Source organism: Kryptolebias marmoratus, linkage group LG13, assembly GCF_001649575.2.
Source record: "Kryptolebias marmoratus isolate JLee-2015 linkage group LG13, ASM164957v2, whole genome shotgun sequence".
Lineage (NCBI taxonomy): Eukaryota > Metazoa > Chordata > Actinopteri > Cyprinodontiformes > Rivulidae > Kryptolebias > Kryptolebias marmoratus.
The window spans coordinates 4461358-4488788 of NC_051442.1; the positions used below are offsets into that span (position 1 = coordinate 4461358).

The 27431-nt window shown below is 37.6% G+C and overlaps 1 protein-coding gene across 4 annotated transcripts in view; it reads left to right on the forward strand.

Moving 5' to 3' along the window:
* Window positions 1-27431, forward strand: part of zbtb16a (zinc finger and BTB domain containing 16a) — a 147306-nt gene that overhangs the window by 41235 nt on the left and 78640 nt on the right. For all 4 annotated transcript variants that reach the window (XM_025006737.2, XM_017419917.3, XM_025006738.2 and 1 more), the window contains one exon: window positions 14095-14192. In XM_025006737.2, coding sequence (XP_024862505.1) covers window positions 14095-14192 — 98 coding nt within the window. The remainder of the gene's footprint in view (window positions 1-14094; window positions 14193-27431) is intronic.

Below are 27431 nucleotides of genomic sequence, written 5' to 3' on the forward strand. Positions count from 1 at the left end.
GCTTGAGTTTTTCCAAAGCTGCAAGAAGACTCAAAAAGTGCAATGGAAACAGAAGGCTCTGATTAACATGATTGTTTGTTGAAAACTGCGTCATTTTGTTCTCATAGCAGCTATGTCTGCCGCTTTGCGACACAAGGCCCTGGCCGAAGTTTTTCTCTCAGGGATTTGCGCCGCGTATTGTGTGATTGATCAGAAGTTGTTGTGGGCGTGCTTAAAGCCGGTGAGCTTTAATGATGTCATTTTGCTTCCATTGCTCCGCTGAGAAGCAGCTGGCTGAGACTGTTACAAAATACAGCCGGTTTTATGACTGCTCTAGCAAAACAAGTACAGGAGAGTTAAGAAGACGTCTTGCAACCACGTGACCGCAAACTGACTTCTTGACTTCTTATGGAGTATGCCAGAGCCTTTAGTTAGTAAAGCAGGCACAATTATTTCTATATTTTTTCTCTGAATGATATTATGTATGGCCGCCTGTAAGTGCCATGCATGAAAGAAAAAATAAATTAAGATTGGTAAAATTATTCTTTATGCAAAAAAAGACTATAAAGACTGTTTTTTGTTAAGACAGACAGTTTTCTCCAGAGTGATGCCACACACTGAAGTTTCTAAGTGTGTCTGGTGTAAGAAATAACAACTACCTTCAGAAAAAAAACAAAAAAAAACACTGTATGCACATAACCTGTTCATCTGAGTGGAAGCACTCTGTTGCCATCAAAAGGAAACAAACACTCTTGCTATTATAGGCTCTCTGATCTGTACTGAAATACAGCAGAGCATCACAAGGTCCCTATATGCCCCCCAACCCCCAGCCCCCAGACACACTCACACTGAAAGGGGAGCGACTTGTTTACTGCAGCCCCACAGAGCTTTGGCCGGGGCTGTTTGGGACGCCCGTGGGTGCCATGCAGCTCTTGGAAGGCGGACGTGCGGTGAATGATGGTGCACATGGCTCAGTGCCACCGCTGCCACCTGAACCTCCCCAAACCAGCTCACACACACACATTTGTGAGGTCAGACACATCAAAACAACCTGCCTGAGGCCATCTCCAGTGTCAAAAATAAGCCTCCAGAAGCTTACCTGTTTTTTCTTCTTTGAAATCCTTTTATTTCCCTCAGCACAGACACACAAAACACTCACAGAATTTCTCCCTCTGACAAACACACACACACACACTCACACACACACTGCCCGTGACTCTTTCCCTTTTTTTCTCTCAGAATGGGATTCTTCCTGCATTAGGAGCTCCGTACAGTAAATCAATCCCAGTGGCATTGCATAATAGTGTGAGAGCTGTGTCCAAATACCAAAATAATCACCTCGTCAGCTGGTCGACTCTGGCTACAAAAAAATTAAATCACAAGGTCCATCTCTTGTTTCCAGACAAACAACAGTGTTTACACTGAGCCGTGTTATGAAGCACACACTGTGCCGTCAACAAGATATTGACAGCGTGCCACGATTTTCAAAGACAAGTAACATCTGGTCAGCAGTGGTTGACATAATGTTTGAGCAGTAACATGTCATGACTGAATATGTAGCGCACTTTTTTTCTGTATTTCCTACTACCGTTTCTATCCACAGCCCTGTAAGCGTATGTGTTGATATTGAAGCTAAGTGAATGACTTTGTTTCCATGGTTTTTGTATTTTTTTTTACTTCAGCTTTTACAATAATTAACCATGGAATTGTTTTAAGCTCCCGCTTTTAGTAGTTCAGGTTTTTAGACTGTGAAATATAGTACTGTGCAAAAGTCTTGCATCATCTCTCACTTCTTTTTATTCTGCTTCCAAACATCCAGACTTTCTTAGTGTCTATTAAAGTGGTTTTGATCAGTAGTTCTTCAGGCTTTCTGAAGCCATTTCAAAGTGTTTCTTTTCACTTTGGTGCATTTTCACTCAGCCTAGTACCTGATAATTTTAGGAGGAAAGGTTTTTGTCATTTAATCCACTTAACTCTGACATATGAATCATTCAAGCATCAAAAAGGCTCTAATACTCAAGTGATGAACCCATGTTGCAATGACACATAACAGACAACTTGGCAAAGAACCAGTTTCAAAATGGATCTTCAGGCACTTTGTTACAAGGAGCCTGTCACAAAGATACAATTTGTTCCTATTTATTTATCTGAATCTGTGAAAACTACTAAAGACAACCCAGTTTGACAGACATAAAACAGTATTTTAGATCCAACAAGGTGATTAACAAAGAGCTATTAGCTGAAAACTTGATGTACAGGATAGGGATGAATATTTTAAACAATAACACTCTTGGAATTTGTCCAGCATTTACTTAATTCTTCTTAGATTTGTCTAATTTACCACCAGCCATCTCTACAAACTTAAGATCACCTTCATGCTTCTCATAGCATGTGCTTATTTCATCCTTTACTCATGTAGGACTAATCAATATAGCATAAGTGCCAACACAACAACCTGTTTAAAAAGCAATGGATGCATCTTAATATCAGCTGCCACGCTTTGATTCAGGGCCGTGGCCTGTTTCACATTATTACTGAAGGCTAACAGAGTCCACATACTGTTGCATTAAAGTTTACTTTACTCACCCCAAATCCTGCAGCTATGAAACCAAGACATGTCCTGCTGCTAATCCTGCTAACCGAGAATGTTTTTTTTTTTTTTTTCATTTTCGCCGGTCCAATGGACCAATACATAGGATGCTGACATGATCTGTCAGTAAAGCTGAGCTCACCTGCAACCATAGTTTCCATTTTATAATCCTTTCAAAATAAACTATGATGGGAAAAACAAATGCTGGAACTCTCAAAGTTTTTTTTCTTTTAAATATTTTTGGGTGGGGGTGGGTGAAAACAACTGGAAATGCACCATTAGTAAACAACTTGGGGGGTCATTACCAGGTGCCATTGTTTTAAAAAAAAAAATGCGGCCACGGCGGTTCAAACTCACCCTTTTTAACTAGACTTCAAATATCCAAAAATCACAGCTCATCCCTAGTACAGTAATCAACAGAAGGATGATGCATGGCTCAGGTCCTGATTAAGGCCTCTATTGACAAATGGACGGATGAATGATTAAATTAAAGATAGTTCAATATTTCTGCACTCTGCTGTAAGTTAGTCTGATCTTTTTTATGTTAAAATGTGCTTTACCTCAGCCATGTTAACCCACAAACGGAATTTCAGGGATATTGGTTAAGAAATGTCTCAAATTGTTGATAGAAATCGACCTACTCTTACACTGACCTGTCAGATTGACCTCCAGCTGTTTGCCAAGCTAGCAGTGGAACTGATTTGCACAAAACAAGGAAAACATGGTAATTTTAACCAACTTTCATCATCTTTTAGGTTCCGTTTTCTTAGAAATACTGGAAATGTTTCTCAAACTATTGAAGCTGTTTTGTCATAAAACCTTTAGTAATACAATGTACAGACAAAACTTCCCTATGAGGGTAAAGTTTGATCCAGTGTCATCTAATAATTCGAGCTCTTTCTCCTTCAATATTCTCCAAGCTACCTGCACTTAAGTGCTTCTTTTTTTGTGCTTGCTTCTCCATCACACAGGTTGCCGCCATCGTTCTTGTTGCGAAATACAGCTTTTATTGATGTAACAGGTGCTTTGCTCGACTGTGGCAGTCAAAATATCACAGCTGCTCCTCTGTTTGGCTTTCAGAATGGAAGCTAAAGTTAGACATCTTTGAGGTTTTTCTGCCAATTGATGGAAGGTGATGCCAATGCATAATGCATGAGGAGAGAGGGAAGACTTTGTCTGGCTGCTTTTTATAGACCACCAAAGCTCTTCTGCAGCGTTCTCGCACGCGTTCAGAGACACACATGTCTGAGAGAACCGCTTCACTCGATGCGCCATAACCTCTCACAGATCAAGAAAGCAGGAGGCACAAGAAAAAAACAAGAAACTAGCAAAGTGGCAACATTGTTGAGAATAAAAAAAGAAAGAAACAACAAGAAGAAACAGAAATGTTGACGTGCTATTTTCAGACAGCGGGGTCTTTTGATGCACAAACCCAAAGAGAAGCAGGGGGAAGAAGGAGCAGCAGGATTTATGTTTGTCTCAGAGATGGGCTTTAACAGAAATACTTTATACATGTGATCTTACATGCCCTTCCTTGTGTTTGTTCCCACTGTTCCAACACTTGAGTGAAAATGTCTTTAGGTCTAGTTGAGACGAGGGGGGGGGCAAAAACAAGTTTCTACTCTCAGTTGCAGACTTTGCAAACACCATTTGCTGCCCTCAAAAGTGTGAAGTTATTTTCTCCCTATCCTTCTAATCCTTATTTAACCAGGCTGCTTGACTAAGTGCACACTGTCATTTATAGTAATGACCAGGGGGAGAAACTGCAGGGAACTGCACTCGTACACACTCACACCTGTGTGCTGCTCTGCATTACCGCACTGTGACAGGCCATAACCTCCAAACAGTTTAACTCGATTTATCTGCTGCATTCAGGCATGAGTGATCTGTGAAAGACAATAGAGTTTTTTTTTTGTTTTAAGGCGTGTAACCTATCTTTTACATATTTTAGGATTAACAGTACTATATTAGCTTACTGGAGGTTTCTGTGATTACAGCCCATTGCCAAGGTGAAAGGGTGAATATGTTTTTGCCCATGTCTGAGTGTATGTGTGTATTTGTTTGTTTGTACCATTAGCAAAATACAGCATGAACCACTGGACAGATTTTATTGAAACTCTCAGAGAGTAATCATTGAATGTCAATCTACAATTGATTAACCTTTGGAGTCAACAAAATTCAAGAAGGCTACTATAGAGATTGCACATGTCATTTGGCCAAAAATGGCTGTAACTTTATTTCTCATCATAGGATGATCTTACTTTAAGAATCTGGCAGAAAAGTCAGTGAGCGATATGCAATCCTTCAACTAATGTGAGCCTTTTTTTAATTTCTGAATCATTTTTGTGCCCTTTTACATTGTATGCCAAGTTTAAATTTAGAGCATTTTGATCAGAAACAGCGAAATGATTTTTTTTCTTGGACCACTTAGAGCTTGAATACAGTGTCATTAGTATTTGATGTCCCTTTTCTTTGAATTTTTTTTTTCCCAGTTAAATTTCCTCCTGCCAGCATGCAGATTTGAATTGCAACCTCTAGGTCATGTTCTCCCTTCATTGTTACCTTTTATTGAGTAAAATGACTTTGTCAGAGAAGAAAAGCACTTTACATTGAGTGGAACTGTAGAAGAGAGGTTGAAATGGCTTTCTGAGTAACACTAAGGGCATTAAAGAGTGAATCCTACTTTCTGAGCTTTGGGGAATCCTGGTATCTAACTGGGATTAGGAGGAACTAGTCATCCAGTCTTGGAAGCACAATTAGAGGTTCCTTGCTATTGATCTACTATGCTGAAACAAGGTTCTTTTAACTGCACTTGTGCAAAAGTCATGCATCAAGGGATAATGATTAGTGCAAATTTTATTTTTTATATATTTTGGTAGCAATACATAATACAGCCTGGTATGTACCTGATACTTACCAGGTATGACCCTAGTATGTACATACCTGGTGATTATCTAGTAACAGGTACTTGCCTGGTATGTACAGGGTAAGTACCTGGTACCTACAAGACTGGGCTGTATTCTGTAGTGATTTGTCGCCCTGCATTAACAGAGTACATACCTAGTATTTATGGGGTACTTATTGGTATGTACCAGGTACCTACAGGGTAACTTGTTTCCTTGTACTTACAGAGTAAATAGGTGGTACTCTGTAAATACAAAAGCTAGAAGGAAGTACTGCTTATAGAAGTTTCATGGTGACGGCTGCAGGATCTGTGCTGTGTTTTCAGCCTGATCTCACAGGAAACATCTCTGATAGCAATCTAGTCTTCAGACTATAGATTATTTCTTATATCAATAGTTTTTGTTAATGTTTAACTAGTACTGTCTATAAACCCTAAGTTCCTCAACTGTAGCAAGGACAGTTAACTGATCCAAGAAAGCTTTATTGTTTTATAATTATTTTGAAATGTCAATCTAATGGTAAGCTCTATAGCTGCCCTTCTCGAGAGAGGGGCATAAAAGTTAGACATTTACACAAGATAAATTATAACTTGTTGTAATACACGACATGTGAGCAGATGGAAAAAAAATTGCACATCTCAGTTGTCAGGAATGTTGTGAAATAGGCAGCAATTTTTTCTTTTTAAAAAATTATCAAAAGGGATGACAACATTTATTAAGGTAATGACATTGAGAGGCTTGGTAAATACCCGCTACATTAACAGTGGTCATTAATTAAAGCTTTTATGGAAACTTGTGTTTTAGAAATCACTGACGCAACTTGACAACGCTTGTCTTACATCATATCATTACAGTCAGCACTGTTTTTCCACTTCTCTTTTTTGCCCATCAGACATTGCACCAGATATTGCACTGAGTTAGTTTTTAAGCCATTTCATGTCTAAATAAAACCCAGACATTTCTGAAACAGCCACTCAGCAGTCGCAGCGGGTATTTAATGTGACAGTATTGTTTAAAGGCCAAGGATTATACTTACTATTGTATTTTTCCAGTTACCACTCTCAGAGAAACTTTTGCTGACACAGTATTAGCAAGGGAGTCACGAATAATAGCAGTATCAAAGCAACATGTGAATCTTTTTCAGTTAGCTCACATTTTTATCACTTAAGTTTCTTTCCTTGAGTTAAAATTCTGATCATCTAATTTAGGCATTTAGGCAAGAGGTGATAATGTTTTTACCATTTTCTGTGTAAGTGTGTGTGCATGCGTGTGTTTGTTTGTCTGTAGTGTTAGCCACATGAAACAGAATGGATTTTAATGAAACATCTCAGACTGACTGGCCAGGAAGTCATATCACTGGATAAGCAGTGACTACTTGAAAACTTTCATTTTCTATACCCACACCAGCTTATTTTTATCAATTTTTATTCTATTTCTTTTTTCACACAAGCCTTGTAAGCCTTCTCTGGCTCATTTTTAACTTGTGTACGACTAACCATTAACCGAACACCAGGCCTACCATGACCTCAGTATCCTTCATTGTTGTGAGTCGCCAAAAAATGACATCAGAGTGTCAAACAGCCTTTCTATGACAATCCTACTTTCACTGAGGCAGACTGAAATATCACCAAGACTGTGAAGAATCAAATTAGACCAACTTTTATAATTAGCATTTTTAGATCTTAATAAAAAAGTTAATGTTTATTTGTTTCAGATCTCCTTTAACTTCATGCTTGTTTTTTATATAAATAACAGAAAGTATAGATTATTGTTTTCCAAACAGAAGCAACAGGTTTTATTCAATACTTTTTGTCATAAGAGAGACAGAATATGCTGTAATAATTTATTAGTTTTGTAGGTTAGGACACTTGCAGCCTGACTCAGACATGACTGATTGAAATTTCATGAAACATCTGGATATCATTACTCTTGTGACTGACAGCTGTTGTCAGAATTATAAACGATATCGAAATTACTCTGATGAAAGAAATGATCCATCTCCCCGCCCTTACATGTTGACACCAAGAGTATGAGTGACAATACTGAAACAGTGAGGACTGCTGAAGACAATGCAATGCGTTTGTTGTTCCTGTTTACCGATGTCATTTTTTTTTTCATTATAATTGTTTTTACACAGACAATGTGGTGTAGCTGTTTTCTCTTGAGATTCCCTCGGGCCAAATTTGGGGGTGGTGGTGTCTGCGATATTATAAATAACACAATGAGGATGAAAGGCAGCGGCACTCTCTCTTCCCATTCTTCTGTCTCGTCTTTCTTTTTCTTTCCTCTCACCCTGCTACTCATCTATGCTCGACACGAGTGCCTCGGCGTTTGCGTGTGTGGCTTGAATTTATATGAACGTCTCCCAGACGGGGGGACAACAGGGGCCGAGTCATTGATATGTGCAGGAGGACTCAGGATAAACAGCCCACGCCGCACGGTGTTACGCCAGTCTGCCTGATACATTTTGATTGAGCGAAGACAGAAAGGAAGGATGAGAAGGCAATGGAATTGGAGAAGACTAAAAGCAGGGATGAAATGACATAAAGGAAGCTGCTTTCGCTTGCTTCTTTAAACAAAAAAGGATTCATGCAAATGTTAAAAGCCACACATGGTGTAGCAATAAACAAAATCATGTTTTAGTGGAGAATGAACGAGAGGGGGGGGGCTAGATCTAGCTGGCATCTGTTGATATCAAGCTCCTTTATTTCCTTCCTTCATCCTTTTTCTTTTACTGAACATCACTATTGCTGTTTTGCTCATACCTGTTTGTTTGTGTGACATGGTCAGACCTCTAATGGACTAGAAATTTGTGTTGGAAAAAAAAGTCCCTTTTCCGTCCTTTCAGGGGGTTTTCTGTCAGAGAACCAAAATAAGAGGTGGCGGCAACACACTGCGCCACTTATGGCTGCATTAGGATCAGCCACCCAAGTGTCACTGAATTGTCTCGTGCATCATTTCAGCTTTGTTCACTATGACAGAGAGTTCTGTGCAGCAATAGCCTTGGTCCACAGTGTGTTTTTATCCCCAAATGGATACACCATGTCAATGGCCAGACTCTTATTTCTGAAATGTATTATGCCACTTATACCATGAATAATTTTTAAAGCTTCTTTTTATTACTGGCCTGTGTTTGTAATTCAATGATTATTGACTTGTCTTTTCTGTTAAAGTCATCCTATATGCCTTGTAACTGTTTAGCAGTTGTTTTCAGATACTTTATGTATCTTCAAAATGCAGATCACAGATGTGTTTACTTATAATTGTTTTATGAGTAGAATATAGCTGTCATGAGAGAGGTTTGTTACATTTTGCAGAAGTGAACACAGTTTTGGCAGCTGTTATTATAAGCTTTAAATTTTTAAACCTATTCCGAATTTACTTGGTCTATTTGGCATTTTGTTGCACGATCAACTCATGTACTGTAGGAGAGACATCACAGTGTGAGTAGGTCATGTTTGGCAGCAAACAGATTTTGTTCGCAAACACCTAAACAAAAGGTGGAGAGGGATTACACAGTAATTTAAAACCATAGCAGTTGTAAAGATTATGTGATGGCAGCTGACAGCATCTGAAAACACAATATAGAAAAAAGTGACCGCAACCTCTTTCATATCACATTGTGTCACAGAAAAAGAAGACAACTGAAGGTTAACAAGGAGCTTTGTTGTGCTGGGCCCAGGAAATTACCACATTTAATTAGACGGTAAAAAGACTGACAAGAGGGCACACTTACAGGTAGGAAGGGATGGAGCAACACAGTTTGATGACTTTCAGCTCAAAATCACGGTAACTCTGAGAAATCATTACCTCTTGTCTTTATTATTCAGCATCTAAATAATTGTTACTAGTTATAAGTTTTTAATGTTTTTCATTTGAAAAGCATCATTGCTTGTTTTTTAATCAATGATAAAATTGCATTCATGATTGGCAGATCTTAGGACTCTATATGGACCTTTTTGGTTGTAAGTATACAAAAAAACAAGCTGAAACCATACATTTCTGAGCCAATTGCCAATATAAAGTTCAACACCAATGTTTGGTTTGTTTGAGATTTTTTTTGGTCTATATTTTTTTAACAAAATATTACCATGATTGCTTAACTTATCTAAACATATAACAACATTTAATAATTATTAGTTGAACGTGTACACTTAAAAAAGCTGCTGTTTTGGATCTTTGTTTTCCTATTTGGTAATTAAATATGGAGACAAATGGCCAATTGCCAATTTATTTATTTGTTTTTTTAATGTGGGAAATATCAGCCGATTATTTTTTCTATCTCTAGTTTTCATTTTTAATAATGTTTCAGGCCACAGGCATGTCACTTTTTTGTATCTTCACTCCACCTGTGAACAGCAGTTTACTGATCATTTTTTGTTTTTACTAAATGTCTCAGATAGCCATTCAGTATACTTTTGGTATTAAGGTCAAAGCTGCTGAGAGACACCAATTTTTACTTTGTTTTATTTTTTTGTCCAATTGAGTGGTTATTGGTATGAGTTTCAAGTAGTCTATTGATTTTATGTGGTTTCGCTCCATTGCTTCTGTCAAACCTCAGTATGTGACATCTGCATGACCTCAAGCATCACATAAAGGACTACATTTTTTTCATCTTTGTTCTTATTTATTTATTTAGCCTTTTTTGCACAGTGCAGTACATCTGCTTAGTTTGACTTTTTAAGTCATATTACAAAAAGAGGGCAGGTGGGAGGCATGGGTTTACTTCAGCAAATGTAGCACTAGTTATGATATATAGCCAACCAAGTCCAGAGGCAATATGAGGGAGAGAAAAAAAAAACCTGAATTACATGAAGCAAGCTGTTACAGCTCAATAACACAGGTCTATAATCGGCTCACACTTCAAAAACACACACATGAAATCAAACAGCCTTTGGTGGGCTGGCTTTTATGAGGAAGCACACCACACGAGGTGATCAGCATATGTTTTGTTGACATAAATTTAAAATTTATTGCCGTTGTCAAAAGTGACTGTTGGACTGAGTCGATTATTAACTGAGTAAATGGCCTGAAATACTTTTATGAGAACTTCCTTAATGGCTACAGTCAGTCTGTTTCAAATCACCCTCCATTCCTCCCACCACACAGATACTAACATTCACATAAACACATTTACACACACACACACACACACAATCTCAGAGGCACAACATGAGAGTTGGCTGTTGTGATGGGATTTGCAAAACAGTGTTTTAGAACGTGGTTTATTTTAACTAAAATCACTAAACTGACATCATTTTTAGTGTCCTTTTACAAATCATTGTCAAAAGACTTAAGTATGTCAAACAGACGTACAAACCAAGACAAGGGGAATTTGAAACATTGAAATCATATAACACATACCTTTTGATAGCAGACTTTTTTAACATATTGACTACTTTTTCAACATATAAGCACAAATAAGCATTGTTTATATATGTCAGATGTGTAAGTAATGAACTGTCACAATGTTTTATCAGTAAGAACCTATGCCCTATAGACAGTCACCATTCTGTGATTGATATTTTTCAATGTTTAAGAATCAACTTGGTTAGTAAGATCCCTTACAGCCAGCTTTTAGCTGTTGTCAAAGTTTTCGGGAAATAAACTGTTTTGTTTTTTTTTTTTTGCTGTGCAACATCATAATATTAGAGACCCTTTGTGGTTCTTAAATGGTTCATTTCCTTAAAATAACAACTACCATATTGAAGCAAAGTCTAAGATGGTTTCTAAAGGTCTTGAACTGCCCTTTCAGGAAACTGGATTACTTTAACAGGTGCTGTTTTCATTCTGTTGAACATCAAGTAATGTGCTGTTTCAGTGAGAAGTAGCACACTCTGAGCCATAAACACACACACCACTCTTTGCTCATCAGCTCTACATTTACGGTGGAAAAAAAAAACATGGCATTGGTTCCACTTTGAGTGCCCTTAGTAAGTCCATCCATGCCTTATCAGTCCTCTGTCTGGGGGGCACAATGCTCAGATTGAGGAAGGACACAAAAGGCTTTTGAAAGTCTTTGTGCTCTGTGTGTGTTGCAGCTTGCTTCCTACGTGTGTTTTCCTCTTATCAGTGTAAAAGTGAGCACATCACGTATGACCCTTAAAGAAAATCTTGCTCTCTAGCTTTGCTCAATTGGTTGTGTCATTTGTGTGGATGGCGTTCACAAAACGTAATTACTGATGGTTTTATCTACCTGCAACAGAGGAAATACCTATCCTAATGCCATCCGTCGGAGAAAATATGCAAGAACGTTACTGGAAGGTAACAGTCATGAATGAAGCCTTCCTATGTAAAAGTGGCAGTTTGTCTACTTGATCTGAATAAATCTAAATGCAACATTGATGTGAGACAAATGCTATTGAATAGTCCAACTATATGTGTAACTGATGCGAGATGACATCAATTATGTATGTACGGTATGCTAAAATCTTCAAATTCAGAAAATCTAAGGCGCTGTCCACACTACCTTGGATATTTTTTCAATCTGAGATTTTCTGCTGTTTATTTAGAATTTTTGGTTTAAAAAAAAACAGATTTGCTGCATTGTTTTTGAAAATTGAGTTTTGAAAAGCAGCCTGTTTTACATGGTCACTGTGATTATGTGCCCTAAAAACCAAAACAACTGCAGAGCTGTTTTCATAGGTTCTTCTACATCAGGCTCACTTCTCCTTGATCTTGTCATTGTCAAACATTAATCGTGTCGAAATGGTTAAAGGTGCGTGTTGCAAAGTATGAAATCAAACATAAAAAGGGGTATTGCAACATTTTTGTTAGAATCATGTCAATGAAGGAAAATAAATATAAAGAGAAAAAATGAATGTCATTTTAAAAATATATATTTAAAGTAGTGTAGACAAGGCTTAAAGGAAGCATATGTTTTTTGTTTGTGTATTTTGTTTGTTTGTTTTCATATAAAATGTCAATACATTTTAATAGGTTGTCTGCAATGAAAGAAACATACGAGGCTTTTATATAGGTAACCGGGTTGTTTTCTGTTCAGTTGTGTCATTGCTGCCTCTCAGGGTAACTTTTATTCCTGTTTTGATTTTAAGTGCCATCCTTTTTATTTAGGTCATTTGTCATTTATAGGACCTCATATTTCTCAGAGATTGCCAAAGGGCTGTCAATCTGCTAAAACTTCAAGCTTCAAATAATTATGACTTATTCACCCTCTTAACATTTTCATGTAAGTCTAAAGTCTAAATTTTACCCTCTCTCATCCAGTTACAAGAATGTTACGCAGCAAATTATTTTGAGTATTAAGTTTGACTGTTTAATTCTTCCAGCCGCTGCCTTGGAAAGTGCAGCAGTCTTGCTCAATCTCTGCCTACCTCACTTGAGGCACTAAAGAGAGCTGTAAATCAATCTGCATTTGACATCTGACATCAATCAGTCATGTTTTTGGAAAGTGGCACCACCTTCTCTTTAGAGGTTTTGTTGAGAGTCGCTAAGATGGATGGCTGTCATCTCACCCAAGTTGAGCGGCTCTCTTATCAAGTGTATTGTTTCCCCAAGAATGCACTTGGCTGATCACTCGGTGCCACGTGACTCAATGGTGGAAACTTTGAAATGTTTGACGGTGTCTCGTTTTGTCTGCCAAAAGCATCCACTCACCTGAGTGTTGAATTATGTGCTTTTTGCATGTGCAATTTTATCCTCACCTGTCATGGTTTTGATTTTCACAGTATCATTACCAAGATCCAACTCCGTTTCAGATGCATGCTGTATGAAAGGGTGACCTATTTGGAAGATTAAACTCTGAAACTGCAAAATCTTGACAAACCATTATCACAATTATGGGTGTGAACGCTGCTCTCAAGATGAAATATTTGAAGCATTTGGAAGGCTTAAGGCACCGTGGCAGTTGTTTGGCAATTCATGTCACCTTAATTGCTTTAGAGCACTTTCAAATATCTCTCAAGAATAATATACTTTGCACTGAGCCGTGGGGTCTTTGAGAGTTTTGTAATTGAGGTGGTTGTAAGGATAGACTCTCTGTTGTCTGTTATTTAGTTACCTAACCTTCAAGGCCCTTTCCACATAATCAAATATTGACCCTTCATCTTGTCTGACCTTGTGCGTCCAAACTGTGTTACAGGTTAATGACTGACCATTTGGAAATAGACAATTTATTGCCAATAAGACTTCACTCTTCCTCATAAAGCCACACATAGATTAGAACACTAAACAGCTGCCTTGCATATTTTATTAAAAAAAGCATCCTTATTCAGTCCTATTCATTTGCAACACATTATTTGTTTGCAACACTTGAGATATGGGGTGTTAATAATGTCCCCACTTGAATAGTGCGACAGTACCAAGTCATGCTCCAGTGACCTGTGCAAAAGAATATGTAGGGTAGTTGTTGGTAGTTGTTACACTGATGGTTATTGTTATGCGCTGATGTTATGATTGATTGAGTGTGACATTTCCTTACAAAATAAAAAAGGCCACACTCTTTTTGTGTGCTGCAAGCACTTAGTAAAAAAAGCCACTGTGTTAGAGTACTGAATATGTATTTGAGTGACATGAATGCACATTAAGCTTTGCCTGGTCTGACTGACTTTCTCACCGATGGAGTACAGATGATGAAATGTTTGTTTTCCTTCTTGTCAACAGGAAAATGCACAGTGGAATGAAGACCTACAGCTGTGAGCTGTGTGGGAAGAGCTTTCTGGACAGCCTCCGTCTACGAATGCATTTGCTGTCTCATTCAGGTAAAGCAAAAAAAAAAGTCAACCCTAAACCCATAATTTATACTGTTACTAATGTTGTGCTAGCATCAAAAGTCTTCATGATAGAGCATTTAATACAGCTAGTCTATACAGCAAAGATCATCTTGTGAGATTCTGTCAGGCAAACATAAATCATATTTTAAAACACAAGTGGGCCTAAAAAGTTAAATTAAAGTGATTGTTAAACATAGGCAGATTTCTCAAGTGGTATGGCTTTATATAGGTTATATACATTTTGATAAATGTGTAGTTCTGCAATGAAAACAACTCTGTATTTATAGTTGTGTTACTTTGCAATGTGGGTGAAAGTTTTCCAAACAAGAGCAAAATGAGGTAACTAGGTGAAGGGTTGAAATCCTTCAGTGCAACCCCACCCATCAAGTAAATTTTTGACAACCCTGTAAAGCCGAGGTAAAACGGGTAATTAGTTTCAAAGTGCAACTGCATCAGAGTAAAGACAAAAACGGGGTCATGGAACAAATGTTTGGACACTTTAATCCTCCTTATTTTGTAGTTTTACATGTAAAATTAATATTTTAATTTCAAATATTAAATTTCAATTTAATATTTTAATTTCAAAATTAATATTTTAATTTCAAATCTACCACTTTGGAAATATAATGTAGCGTTCATTAGAATTACTAAAGTAAAAGAGATGTCTGCAAATTTTACTATCAATTAAAAATAATTGTTTCTCCTGTACTTCATATTATCTTTATGTACCTTTTTTTAAAATTGTGTGTGTATTTCTTAAAGCTTAAGTTTAGCTTGGGGAAAAAAAACATACATTAGAAGTTACTAGTGAAGTTTCTGCAGCCTAAAACCTGAATGAAAAAAAAAATGGTCTTGCATTTTCTTTAGCTTGCTAAAAAGGTACCATTTTTGATCATATTGAGCATATCTCAGGTACATGAGTTAAATGACTCTTTAGTCTAGTATTGGTGACCAGCTCTGAGATGTGTTTGCCCAAGAGGTGCCTGCACATCATCATTCTGTCACCCTCTGTAACATTAGAGGTCTTAAAGTTGTCAGAACACTAAACACAACAATTAGTGCAGTCTGACACTATTACAACCACCACCAAACACATGTTTTTTTACTATATCCCACCTGGGACACTTTCTTGACTCATTGGATTCCTTAACCCTTCACCTTTATTTGAATTATCGCAACTGAAAGCCTAGCCTTGACCTTAAAACAAAGTCTTAACCCTTGAAAAATCACTTTGTACCCACTGAGACCACATTTTGGTCCTGAGGTTTATAGAAAGTCCAAATACGTTTGTGTTATGACAGATTTTAGACCACAGTGTGATACAAAGACATCCCACACACACCTATTTGTGCTCTAAGCTTTACCCTACTTTAAGGTCGTATATTATTGGGCTGTGACTGTTTGAGACTATTTAGCAATTCCAGCTTGACTCAGTAGTGCAAGAAAACAAGCTAATTTTCAATGGCAGTCTCACTATATTCTGAGTGTTTGTGACCAAGTGACCAACAAGCCATGTGGATATGTTTTGTATGGCCAATTTTTGAAAATCACAGCTTGTTTTTTTGTTGAGAGCTTGCAAAATTGTGTTTAAGGCCATCCACATTATTTCAGTGCCCGCTCACATTCACATCATTCTGGCAGCTGCCCCACATTTATGATTTAATCTATTGGAGTACACTTTTGAAATGAAAAAAGGCAGATTTGGACCAGTTTTTAAATATTTTTGTGTTTTTTATCAGCATGCTTTTCAGACCTGGATATGTTTTCTGCTCCTGTGTAGGTGCTAAAATACAGCCATTGGATCTTGAGATGGATTTCAGACACCTGCAGATTTGTTGCACAAAATTTTGAACAACCTCTGTGACTCAAACTAGAAAATTTACACCAAATGCTGTGCGCAAACGAGTCACCAGCAGTCACAGCCCAGTGAAATACTACTTTTAATAGCAGCAGCATTTTCTTTCTAGGCAGCAAAGAGTTCTCCATTTCCCTTAAAGATACTTTGTCAAAACCAATGCAGATAATTCCTTCTGAACTTCTATTATCCCCAAACTCAGCTGCCAATGTTGGCCTAAAGATTGAGCCCAATAGGATACATTAGGACTTTGAATAGTCCACTTAACATTATCAGTAGTTGGAATACAACAAAACCCCTTATCCCCACCCCCCATCCCCACCCCTCCAGCCAGTAGACAGATAAGAATAATTGCTAGGATCATTTGTTTGTTCATATCTCACCAACAGTTAAACATTGACTGACATTGATGCTGACACCCTTGCTATGTTATGACAAAGATGAATGACAAACTCATGCTGTGCCAGTGAATTGGCTCAGCACACAACTCAGTGTGTCACAAGCAAAAGTTGCTAAGAGCAAACATTCACAGTTTATTTTTAAATTACTCCCCAGTTTCACAATCCCTGCTGCGCATGCATGCAACAGCCCCACACCCCCACACCCCCTTCTCAATCACTTGTCAAAGCAGAAGGACAAAGTGCTGCAACACAACAAAAATGACACAGTGAATGTTTAAAGACTTTATTGCGCACGTGTCTCCCAGTGTCCCTCCAATTATTGTATATGTTTCCTCAGATATGTCTTACCCTGAGGCATCTGTTCTAAAGCTGTTGTTCTTGTAAGAAACTAAAGCAAGCATGTAGTCAAAGTTTTCTTTAAGTCTAGAGTTATGACTAACTGGAGACAGAGAGCAAAAGAGGGCAATCTTGTGCGCAGACAACTGCTCTTAGAGCATGTTTGTGCAGCTTTGTAAATTAAAGAATCAAGTTCCAGCTGGCAACTTACAATCCAAGGAATATTTTCCCACTCAAATGATGTATTTTGGTTTGGGAAATATTTAAGTGATGTAGTTATAATAATCACAATCACAATTTACAGTACAGGATAGCAAAATTGCTAGGTATTTACTCTTTGTGCCCAACAGAGTCAATGTTTTGATAAAATGGACACATTTATAATAATTAAAGACATGAGGTAGAAAAAGTAGTAAGTTTTATTAAATACCAAAGTTAGCCTGTGGTTCAATAAATCCAAAATTATAAGAAAAGAAAAGATATCAGTATCAGTAGCAGAAAATGCTTCACGCTTATACCACAAACAGACTTTATTTCTATTTTTATTTGACATTATACTATAAGACTTCTACCAATGAAACACAAGCCCTACAGAATCATGCACATTTAACAGGGTGCCAACAGAAAAAAAGGTGAAACTATGAATTTTAACCCCATTTTGTGAATAAAATGATGGAACTACTACAAAGCCAAGTATTCATTTGGTATCTATTAATTTGAAGCTTTAAATTCTGCATTTTGTTTTTGTCACGTCGCAAGATTTGATCTAAAAGTGGAAGTGTTTGGACAAGGCAGTCAGGTGCCAAGTTATCACTCAAAGCCGGTTGTCTTGTCAGCTAATTAGCGGCAGTTAGCAGGGTGCGGTCTTAATTCATGTTTATTGTTACATTTGGGAATAACAGCTGGGAAGCTTTTAATGACAAAAGAATGTCACCCACATTTTATGTCGATGTACCAGGCCTTTGTAACTGCATAACTGCGGTGGATCAGAGTGCACACATATTTGTGTTTTAATGAACAGAATTATAGAAAATTTTAATACATTTTACAATCTAAATGACAATTTAAATGACTTCTCCAGTGACTTTTCATATTGTGACATTATCCATCTGTTATATTTGTTCATCGTTTGATTAACTTGACTTAGAATTTAAAAGTAACAAAATGAAAAAAAAACTAACAAGTGCTAATTGTTCGAAATAAAGTAAGCACTGAAATGAACTGATATTTTTTTCTATTTTTCTTATTTTTAGCATTTATTTTATTTCCGTTTTTTCTACTATTATGCAATGGATTATTCAAGAAATTAATTATACACTTTTATATTTCAGGTTAAACTATTGCTTAATATTTGCTTTACTTTACAAAAGTCAAAAGTGTAATCACTTTTAGGTGAAGTAATGACAAGAAAGTCAAAGAAAGTGTCTGATGGTTCTTCAGCAGAGGCTTTTTGTGATTATTTGTAAAATACAAAATAAAAAGGAAATTATTTAAAACTAAATCTGTAATACAGTTGAGGTTAATAAGGGCTCATAGTTGTCATTGAGCAAAACTCTTGTGAGAGGAGATCAAATGGAAAAAAAAAAAGAACTCTGAAAACTCTAGGAAGAACCACGAACTCCATCATGAGAAAAAGCAACTGAGCGGAAGATGTGGGCAGTTTATTTTTAGCTACGGTGGCAGCAAGTGCACAAACTTTTTTTTCTTTTTTTTTTTCCTCTTTCCATGCAAGGCTGTCTCGATGCACGACATCAACCTGTACTGTTACACACATCAGTGTTGGTTCATAGCTGCTTTAGTCGGGCGTAAAAGGCAAGACAAGCGCTTCTGTCGAGACAGGCGACGGTTAGGGAAGAGACAGCGCTAAGGCAAAGCTTCTTTGATAGTTTTTGTTGTGTGTGGTTTTCTTTTTGTGTACTTTTATATTTCTATTCTCTTCCTCCGCCTACACCATTTGACTCTCAAGGCTTTTTCTCGGTCTGACACCGCAGCTTGTTTTTTTTATCGTGTCTCTTTGTAACGATGACACTCCACCGAGTCCCAAAAACCCTCAACTTGAGCCCCCCCCCCTTCTCACACGCTTCTCCTCATCCTCCACTGCCGCCACCGCCATCATCCTTCAGCTCGTCTCACAAAAGGCAGAATATTGGGGAGATGAAGCAGGAGAGTGGAGAGGCTTCTTGGTATGCGCATCGTGTTGTGGATGTGGAACGTTTCAGATGCCGCTGCCGACACACCTCCTCCCTCCTGCTCTGCTTACCACTCTTGTCTCTTACTTTCTGTCTGTCTGTCCATCTGTCTGTCTCTCTCTCTCTCTCTGTGCTTGTTGTACAGAGGACTTGGCAGCTTGCCAGTCTGGGCTTCCTGCCACCGCTCAGGGTACAGTATGTACAGTCTACCTTGTGCCAGCTATTTAATTTTTGTTTTCCTCTTGTCTTGTTCCCTCTCAGGGTTCAGTTGTATTGTTTTTATCTCCGCCTGACGTTTAATGTTTGACAGCCTTCACTGAGCCAAGGCCCGCATGTTGCCGGCTTGGGTTAAGTGTAGAACTGTGACTCAGACCCTTTTTAGATGTTTTTACTGTAATATTTTTTTTTAAAGGTGAATAAATAAACTGCCATTTAATACATTCTTTAAATAAATCAAGACATAACTACTACAATTCCAGACATTTTTTTACAACCCAAATTACAAAAATGTTGGAATGTTGTTTAAAATGTAAATAAAAAAACAGAAAGTAATGATTTGCAAATCTCTTAAATCCATGTTTTATTCACATTGGAGCATAGTAAACATATTTAAAGTATAAATGAAGAAAATTTACTTTTTTTTTTTTTCAAATGAAGTAAATTTGATGGCGGCAACACATCTTAAACAACGCAAACTTCCACCAAGGCCTTAGCGTCATTAAAAAATGGTTTGATCTGGATTGTGAACCAGATCACCACCAAAAGAAAAACAACCAATTATTATTTATTTAATCAACTGTTTCTTGTGACAACCCCAACATTTCCTGAAAAGTCATCAAAATCTGCTGAAAACATAACCTCCTTGGTGGAGGTACCAAAGTTGGGATAGGACCACATTTATCGCTGTGAACCATCTCTTCTTTTGCCAACAGTCTGTAAATATGTAGGAACTGAGGAGACCAGTTGCAGGAGTTTTTGGAGGGAAACGCTGTCTCTTTCTTGTCTGATGTAGAATTATGGCAGTTCTATAGTCCTGGGTTGTCTTTGCTGGATTTCTTCAGTAAATGGGAGCACATGTTGTTCTAAAACCTGTATGAAGTTTTCTGCATTAATGGTGCCTTTCCAGACGTGTGAGCTGCTCATGCCACTCATGCAACCTCATACCGTCAAGGGTGGTTCGCTTTTGAGCTGTGTGCTGTTAAGAGACCAGATGGACCCCCTGTCTTTAGTACGCAAGGTGTGGCATTTGTGATTTTCAAAAAGAATTTCAAATTTTGATTCATCTGTTAAATGGCCTAGTTCATTTTAAATGAACTCTGACCCACAATAGACAGCAGCATTTCTGAAAGGTGCTTGCATCCAGCTTCTTCTTTGTATGATAGAGCTTTAGCCTGCATTCGTGGATGGTATGATGAACTGTATTTACAGACAATGTGTGGAAATGTTCCTGAGCCAATGCAGTGATGTCTAGAACAGAATCAGGCCTGTTTTAGACACAGTGCTGCTTCAGGGCCCAAAAATTACGAGCACCTAGAGATTTCTGCAGATTCTTTAGATTTTTTAATGAACTGTAAATGATGGGATATTCAAAGTCTTCCCAGTTTTCTGTTGAGGAACATTATTCTGAAATTGTTCCACTATTTTTAGATAGAGTTTTTGGCAGACTGGTTAACTTCTGCCCATCTTTGCTTCTGAGAGTTTCAGTCTCTCTAAAATGCTTTTTTATACCCATCCCTTTTGCTAACTTGTTGATTAGTTGCAAAATGCTACTCCAGCTGTTTCTTATTTGTACCACTTACTTTCACAGCCATTTGTTGAGGTGTGTGCTGCCATAAAATTGAAAACTTATTTTGTCCAAAACATTTTATATATATATGTATGTGTGTGTGTGTGTATGTATTGTTTATTGTTTGTTTGTTTGTTTATGTGTGTTGTTTCTGACCAAGCCAATGCACAATAATAGGACCACTAATAACCCCCCTCGAACAGATGAGGTGCCATCTCTCACTTTTACTTTATTCATCTGAGTGCTTTTATAGCTTAAGAGTGTTAATCTTCTGTTAACAGTACATATACAAATCCCATGTTCATGTGAATGGCTCACTTAGTATGTATGAGAGAGACCTGCAGTATGTCAAACGCAATCCATCTTTATGTGACTGCAGCAGAAGGTAAAGGGTCTGGCTTGTAGACACAGTGTGATAATATTTGAATGGAGGACCTATAACTTTACAGCTAATGATGAAGGAGCCTAAGGAACAAGTTCAACTATGAATTTAAATCAATTTACAGCTTTGCAATCTGTCTGTATCCTTACTTATTTTTGTCAAATTGTACTGTATGTAACCTTTATAAAAACATAAATAAGTCCAGTAAAGGGAGTTCTTTCCCTTTCTGTTGACTTTTTCTTAACCTTTATTGATGAAAACCTTCAAACTCTAGACTGTAATGCATTTAGTTCTGAATTTTCAAATGAAATGCTTTGAGAAGACCTTTTTGGTTGTGGTCCAAATCCATCTTAACTTGCAAATGATAAAATCTACACCCATCTAATCTCTGAAATGCCACTAGTGTTCTGAAGAGATGAATTTCCCAACCAGAGAGATGTTTGGGCAAGGCAATAATGGTTGCTTTGTGTTGCAGACGATTTAAATTTTTAGAAATTTTAAAATAACATGTAGAAGTATACTTGCACTAAATGAACTATAGTATTCCAGATACAGCTGTTGTTCTTGCATCAGTCTCCATTACATTTATCACACAAAATTTTGTTACTTAATATTACATTATTGATAAAAACCTGACTTTATGTGGTCGTCTTTGTTCTGACAGTCCTGGAATTTGCATAAACTGTGTGGTGTGTCATGCAGACTTTATCGTTTTGGTATACTCATGTTGGCCACACTTGTAGGACAGGGTCATTCAAAGCTGTAAATTTCCAGACTCAGGCATACAGCTGAACAGCATGTTGCTGACAATGTTAACCAAATTACCTGTTAGATTTTTTTTTAAATCTTTAAAAAAATATTTAAAAAAAGACCTTTTGAACAGACATAATAGCTGATGTGATAACCAAGTAGATTTTATAACAGGAAAGTCTAAATCTTCAGAGTAAAGTCTTATTAAAGAAATTTAGCTTTCTCATTGCTCATGGCCAAACATTTTAACTTGGCTTTAAAAAATGCAAAAAGCATTGTTCCAGTCTGATTAAAGTGTAGGAGCAAAGTGCCCCCATAAATACCCAGAATAAATACCCAAAGCTTTTTTTACATGAGGGAACATGCAAAGAATTGATGTATGAAAGCAGCAAGGAGGGAGGGCTCTCTTTTCTTTTGCACTTTGGCTGTGCTTCCATCTCCGTGGCGTTTGTTTGGCGTTTTGGTTCTCGACTTGGTCGACTGTTTTGGCGTTTTGCCGGCTCTTCCCTCGCAGTGATGACGACACATTTGTGCCGGCAGGTCTGGATGTTCTGCCAGCATTCCAGCATTTATGATCACTCGCAGATGTGAGTCCAGGAACACACTGTACTGTACCCAAACCCAGAAATTAATGAAACTTGACTGCCTTCCAGGCCACAAATTCCTAAATGTGAGTGTGTGTGTGTCTGTGTGTGTTTGCATGAGTGAGAAAAGAGGCAGGGGATTTAAGGGGGTGAGGGGATGCTAATAAAAGCAAGTAGCAAAAAAAAAAAAAGTAGTTCAAAAAAGAAAACATGTCCCAAATTGTTGAACAGTTTGTATATACATTTTTGTCGTACAGCTGTTCTCTGCTGAAGTCATGCACATACACAGCAGTATTTTTCTAGGTAGACAAACACTGGATGACACAGAAGACCAAGAGCAGTAGCTCATTATTTTGTCGCATAACATTACTCCTCCTCTGCACCTTTAAACTCCACCTGCTCTTTTTGCCGTACTTGCCCTGACCTGCTGATTTACTGTTCCCAACACCAGAAGGATCAGGCCACTGAAAAAAACTCAGCTGGTTTATATTTCATGAGGGGGGCGTGGGGGGGCACAAGTAAGAGGTGACACAATGCAGGTGTCCACTTATCAGCCATAAATGTCAAACTAATATTTTTAGTAGCCTTTAGAGGCTGTGGAAGTAAAGGTGGGGGTGGGGGTAGGGTGGGGGCTTGTTAAGCCTCTGTCCTGAGCAAATCTGACTTTATTGGAAACGTGTTACTCCCGGTGGCTGCCCTCCTTAGCCAGGACTTAGTGTGCCTGCGCTCTGGGCTTCTGGGGGGAAGAAAAAGAGTGGTTTTGAAAAAAAAAAAAAAAAAACATAAAAATAGCCAGGCTGAGCAGTGTGTGAGGGATGATCCTCTCTGTGATAAAGTCTCAGGATGACTCAGTTGACAGCTCTGTGTCTGGATCAACTCTCAGACTCGATGGCTAGTTGCCGTAAATGTCATTTTGCTCCACGTGGTTGTATCTGACACCTGTAGCAGCCTTACTGGAAGTGACTTGGTGGACATTAACAGTAACTTACACTGCTGAGAAACATGTTGTGTACGTTCAGCGGATATCTTATCTGTCTCATGATGCATTTGTGTGATGACACACTGGGATGTTATTGGACTGCAGCACAAGTCAAACAATGACAACAGTATGCTTTACCATACAAGAACAATATCAATCTAACTGGCTCCACAGCTTATGCATGCTCCCCAGATGAGACCTAAGTAGAAATACTTTTAGCAGGTATTGCTGTTGAGTTTACTTGGAAAACAATAAATACTGGACACAGTACTGGTGTAAACAAACGAGTCTCACTGAGTTATTTATTTCTTAGCTACCATCTCAGTATTGCCTGAAGGTGAAGGCAGAGCAATAATTCAATTTGCAGAAAATAATCAGAGGACGTACATCTACAACATTTGGAGTCAACCAGATTCAAGTTGGCCACCACAGCAAAGTAATATTAACAAACACAAAAATGACTACAACTCAGCTCTTTATGTAAAACTGACGAACATTTGGCATGGTAGTAGCTGAGCATCATCCCCAACATGTACTTTTAGGGCAATACATTGCACAACCTCTTAGCTTAAAAACCTTGGTATTACCTATTGGAGTTAAACCCTGTTTGACTGTGAGGAAATGATCTTATGAAACAGAGTGGATTTCAATGAATCTTGCAAAAAGTAACTATTAGTTGTACATCTACAACGGATTAACTTTTAGAGTCAACCCAATTCAAGATGGCTGCCACAACTAATTGACCTTAGCCTAAACAAAAATGGCTTTACCTCAGTTAATTTTACAGATATTGTGCTTAAATTTAGTGTTGTAGTGACAGCCATTCACAATACATACTCCAAGTGTTAACAGATGGTCAGTGATTTGCATTCCTTCATGGAATACTAGGCTTTTAATTTAAAATATACAGTATATACCCAAAATATATTACAAATTTTGTATTAATCCCACATTCAATATCTTGTATACGTTGCCAGAAAGAGGATGAATATTTGGAAATCATTTTTCTGTCCAACGTCTGTCAAGTAAAATATTTCAGGAGGAACATGTTTCGTTGCTGCTTTGTGATCTGGCTCAATTTAGAAAAAAACAAGCAAAGGCTGTTAGCTGTCATCATTAAGTCTGTTTTTTAGACTAAATATCTTTGCCTAAAGTTAGGAAATGAACACTTTAGCTTTGGAAAATGCTAATAGTGTATTTGCATGCCATTTTGCAAGAGTGCAATAATGTAAGCACTTGAGATTTAATAGTGCCAAATTTTAGTCACTAAAAATGCCGGATAGTTTTCTTTAGCAGATTCAGTGAATTTAACGGTTAACTCAGGAAAAAAATGGCATTTTATTGCAATAAAAGCTTCAGAATAATTTGCAATTCTAAAAGTTATTTTTGAGATTTGAAGTAGATTAATCCATTCTTAGGAACGAGAACCACTATTAAGAGGAAAAAACACCCACAAGTATCCACCTTTTGCCAAACAAATGGCTCCGGCAGATTAGTGTGTAATCCAATAACTGCCACCCTTTTTCTGTGCTTTCAAAGCCTGTCAATCAAAAAAAGTTAGAGCTCAAAGTTGACTTTTCAGCCCTCTCTATTTTCAGACAAGAAAAAAAAAAAAACGAGAGGACTTGATCTTATTCCTTTTATTACAGGGATATTGCAGCTTTAAATCCTTTTGGTTGCTAAGTAGCGAGTGCCCCTGTGCTCCCTTAATGGACTTGATTTGGTATTCCACTCTGATGCCAAGTCTTATTTTTGTATGCGAGACAAAGTGTTTTGATGGAGGGGGATTGCTGAAACGTCTGTGTGTCTACCAAAAGGCTGTTTTGTGTCTATGTGTGGAGAGTGAGACTTTTATGGCCTCTCAGAGTACAGTACACTGTGTGCCTTCTGCTCAAAACAAGAACACAGTCGATTGAATTTTGGATTCGCTTCATCATCCCTCCCTCCTCCCAGCAGCTTTGTTGTCAGCAAGCAGCATGTGTGTGTGTGTGTGTGTGTGTGTGTGTGTGTGTGTGTGTGTGTGTGTCTGCAAGAGAGAGATGTGATTGCTTGCTGTGTGTATGCATGTGTGTTTGTGGTAAAAGTCAATTATTGCAAAAGGCTGCCAATTAATTTGCTCTCTTGGAAATTCGAATGATACTGTAGAATGCACACACCCATAAACACATGTGTGCTCGTGAATCAAGTACACATGCACACAAATTGAACACACACAGGCCATTAGCTCAAAAGGAGGGAGAAGATGCACAGGCTGCAGACGTGTGTTTCCTCCAGAATGTGATGTTAAAATAGGTTGTGTGTCTGTGTTTGGGGGGCCGTTACTCGATGAATAGTGAACATTGCTCAAGGGGGCTGAATCAGGATCAGGTGGAATTGTTCAGTCTGGGCTCAGAGTATTTTGGAAGTGGCTTTTGTTTTTTTGTTTTGGGGGGAAAAAACTGTCAGAATGAAAGATGGAAAGCTGATTCTGAGCCGTCTGGTAAACTAGCATGTAGTTGGTCTCATCAAGTGTTGCTTTTAATCACGTAGTGGAACAATCTCAAGAGAAAATGTGTTTTAAATATTTGTTAACATCTGAAAGATGTAGTTGTGACAAAATCTATGAGTGGAAATTCCAACATCCAAACAAAAACCAGTGACAGGCACATCCATAAATCCACTAGATTTAGCGCTGGATCAAAAAGCAGAAAGCATGGGAAAAAAACAAAATAACACACACCAAAACCAGTTCCTGTACGAAACCATTAAATTCTTTATATTTCATCTCACAGCCCTCCACTGGACATTTGTACCTTCATTTTCCCTGGTGTGCAGATTGTTTTCTAAATTTTCCAGAAATTTTTAATGGATAGTAAAAAATAAAATCATATTGTTTGACCACTAACCTTGTGTTTTTAACTCTTATCATTTGCAAGTGAGAGCAAATTTAAAAACTAAGTTACTCGTGAAATTGAAATAAAATGTTAAAGAATGATAAAACAGTTTAAAGTATTGTATTGAAAAGATTTTAAACGTGATTTTCAACAACATTAATCAAAATATTGAACAGTTTCCACCCTTCTTGCACCTTTATAACCACTTGAGTTTTGAGGTTTTCTGTATCTATGTAGGAATATTCTTCTTCCTTGGCATCTATTTGTTGTGGTGTACCTCAAGAATCCATTTTGGGCCCTATTCTGTTTCCTTTATTCTCCTGACACCCTGTTTCAATGCAATGTCCTCATACAAGGACATTGCATGGAAAAACATGCACACCAAACAAAAGCTTGAGTCTCAGGAGGTTAAACATGCTGTCTTTGGAATCAATATTCAGAAAATATAGCATTTCCTTTCATTGTTTTGTTGATGACATCCATATATTTTTCCTTTTTAAATTGGATGTCTCTGCCCCTTTGCACTTTTTAACTGTTTATAACTGTTTATTTAACTGTTTATTCATATATATATATATATATATATATATATATATATATATACACATACATAAACGGAAATAAAATTCTTGTTCTGGTCGACTTAAAAGGAAAAATAAAACAGGAAATCCACGTGATCCAAAGTTTGCTAAAGAAAGTTTGAGTGGCTTTGGTAGTGTGTACTTGTGGTACTGGCACAGTCCACTTGTTCAGCTCTGTGTTGTAATTAGTGGTATTTTCCACATTTGGAGGATGTTCTGTTATGTGTATCTGGACTGCACATGTCAATATAAACCCATTTTTTTATTCCTGTTTTTTAATTTTATTTTTTATTATTATTTTTCTTTTACTTTCTCCTTAATTATTCTTTGCAACAATCTTTACATGGACCAATGAGCGCCTTTTATCTCAGAGTCACTTCTTGCATGTGAGAGATTTATGCAAAGAGGGGTCTGCAAAGGATTCCTGAACTCATTACAAACCCCTCTCCCAAAAAATGAAAACAAAGAAGAATCAGTGGTGAGAGCCAGGTTGTACGGGGGGGGGGGGGAT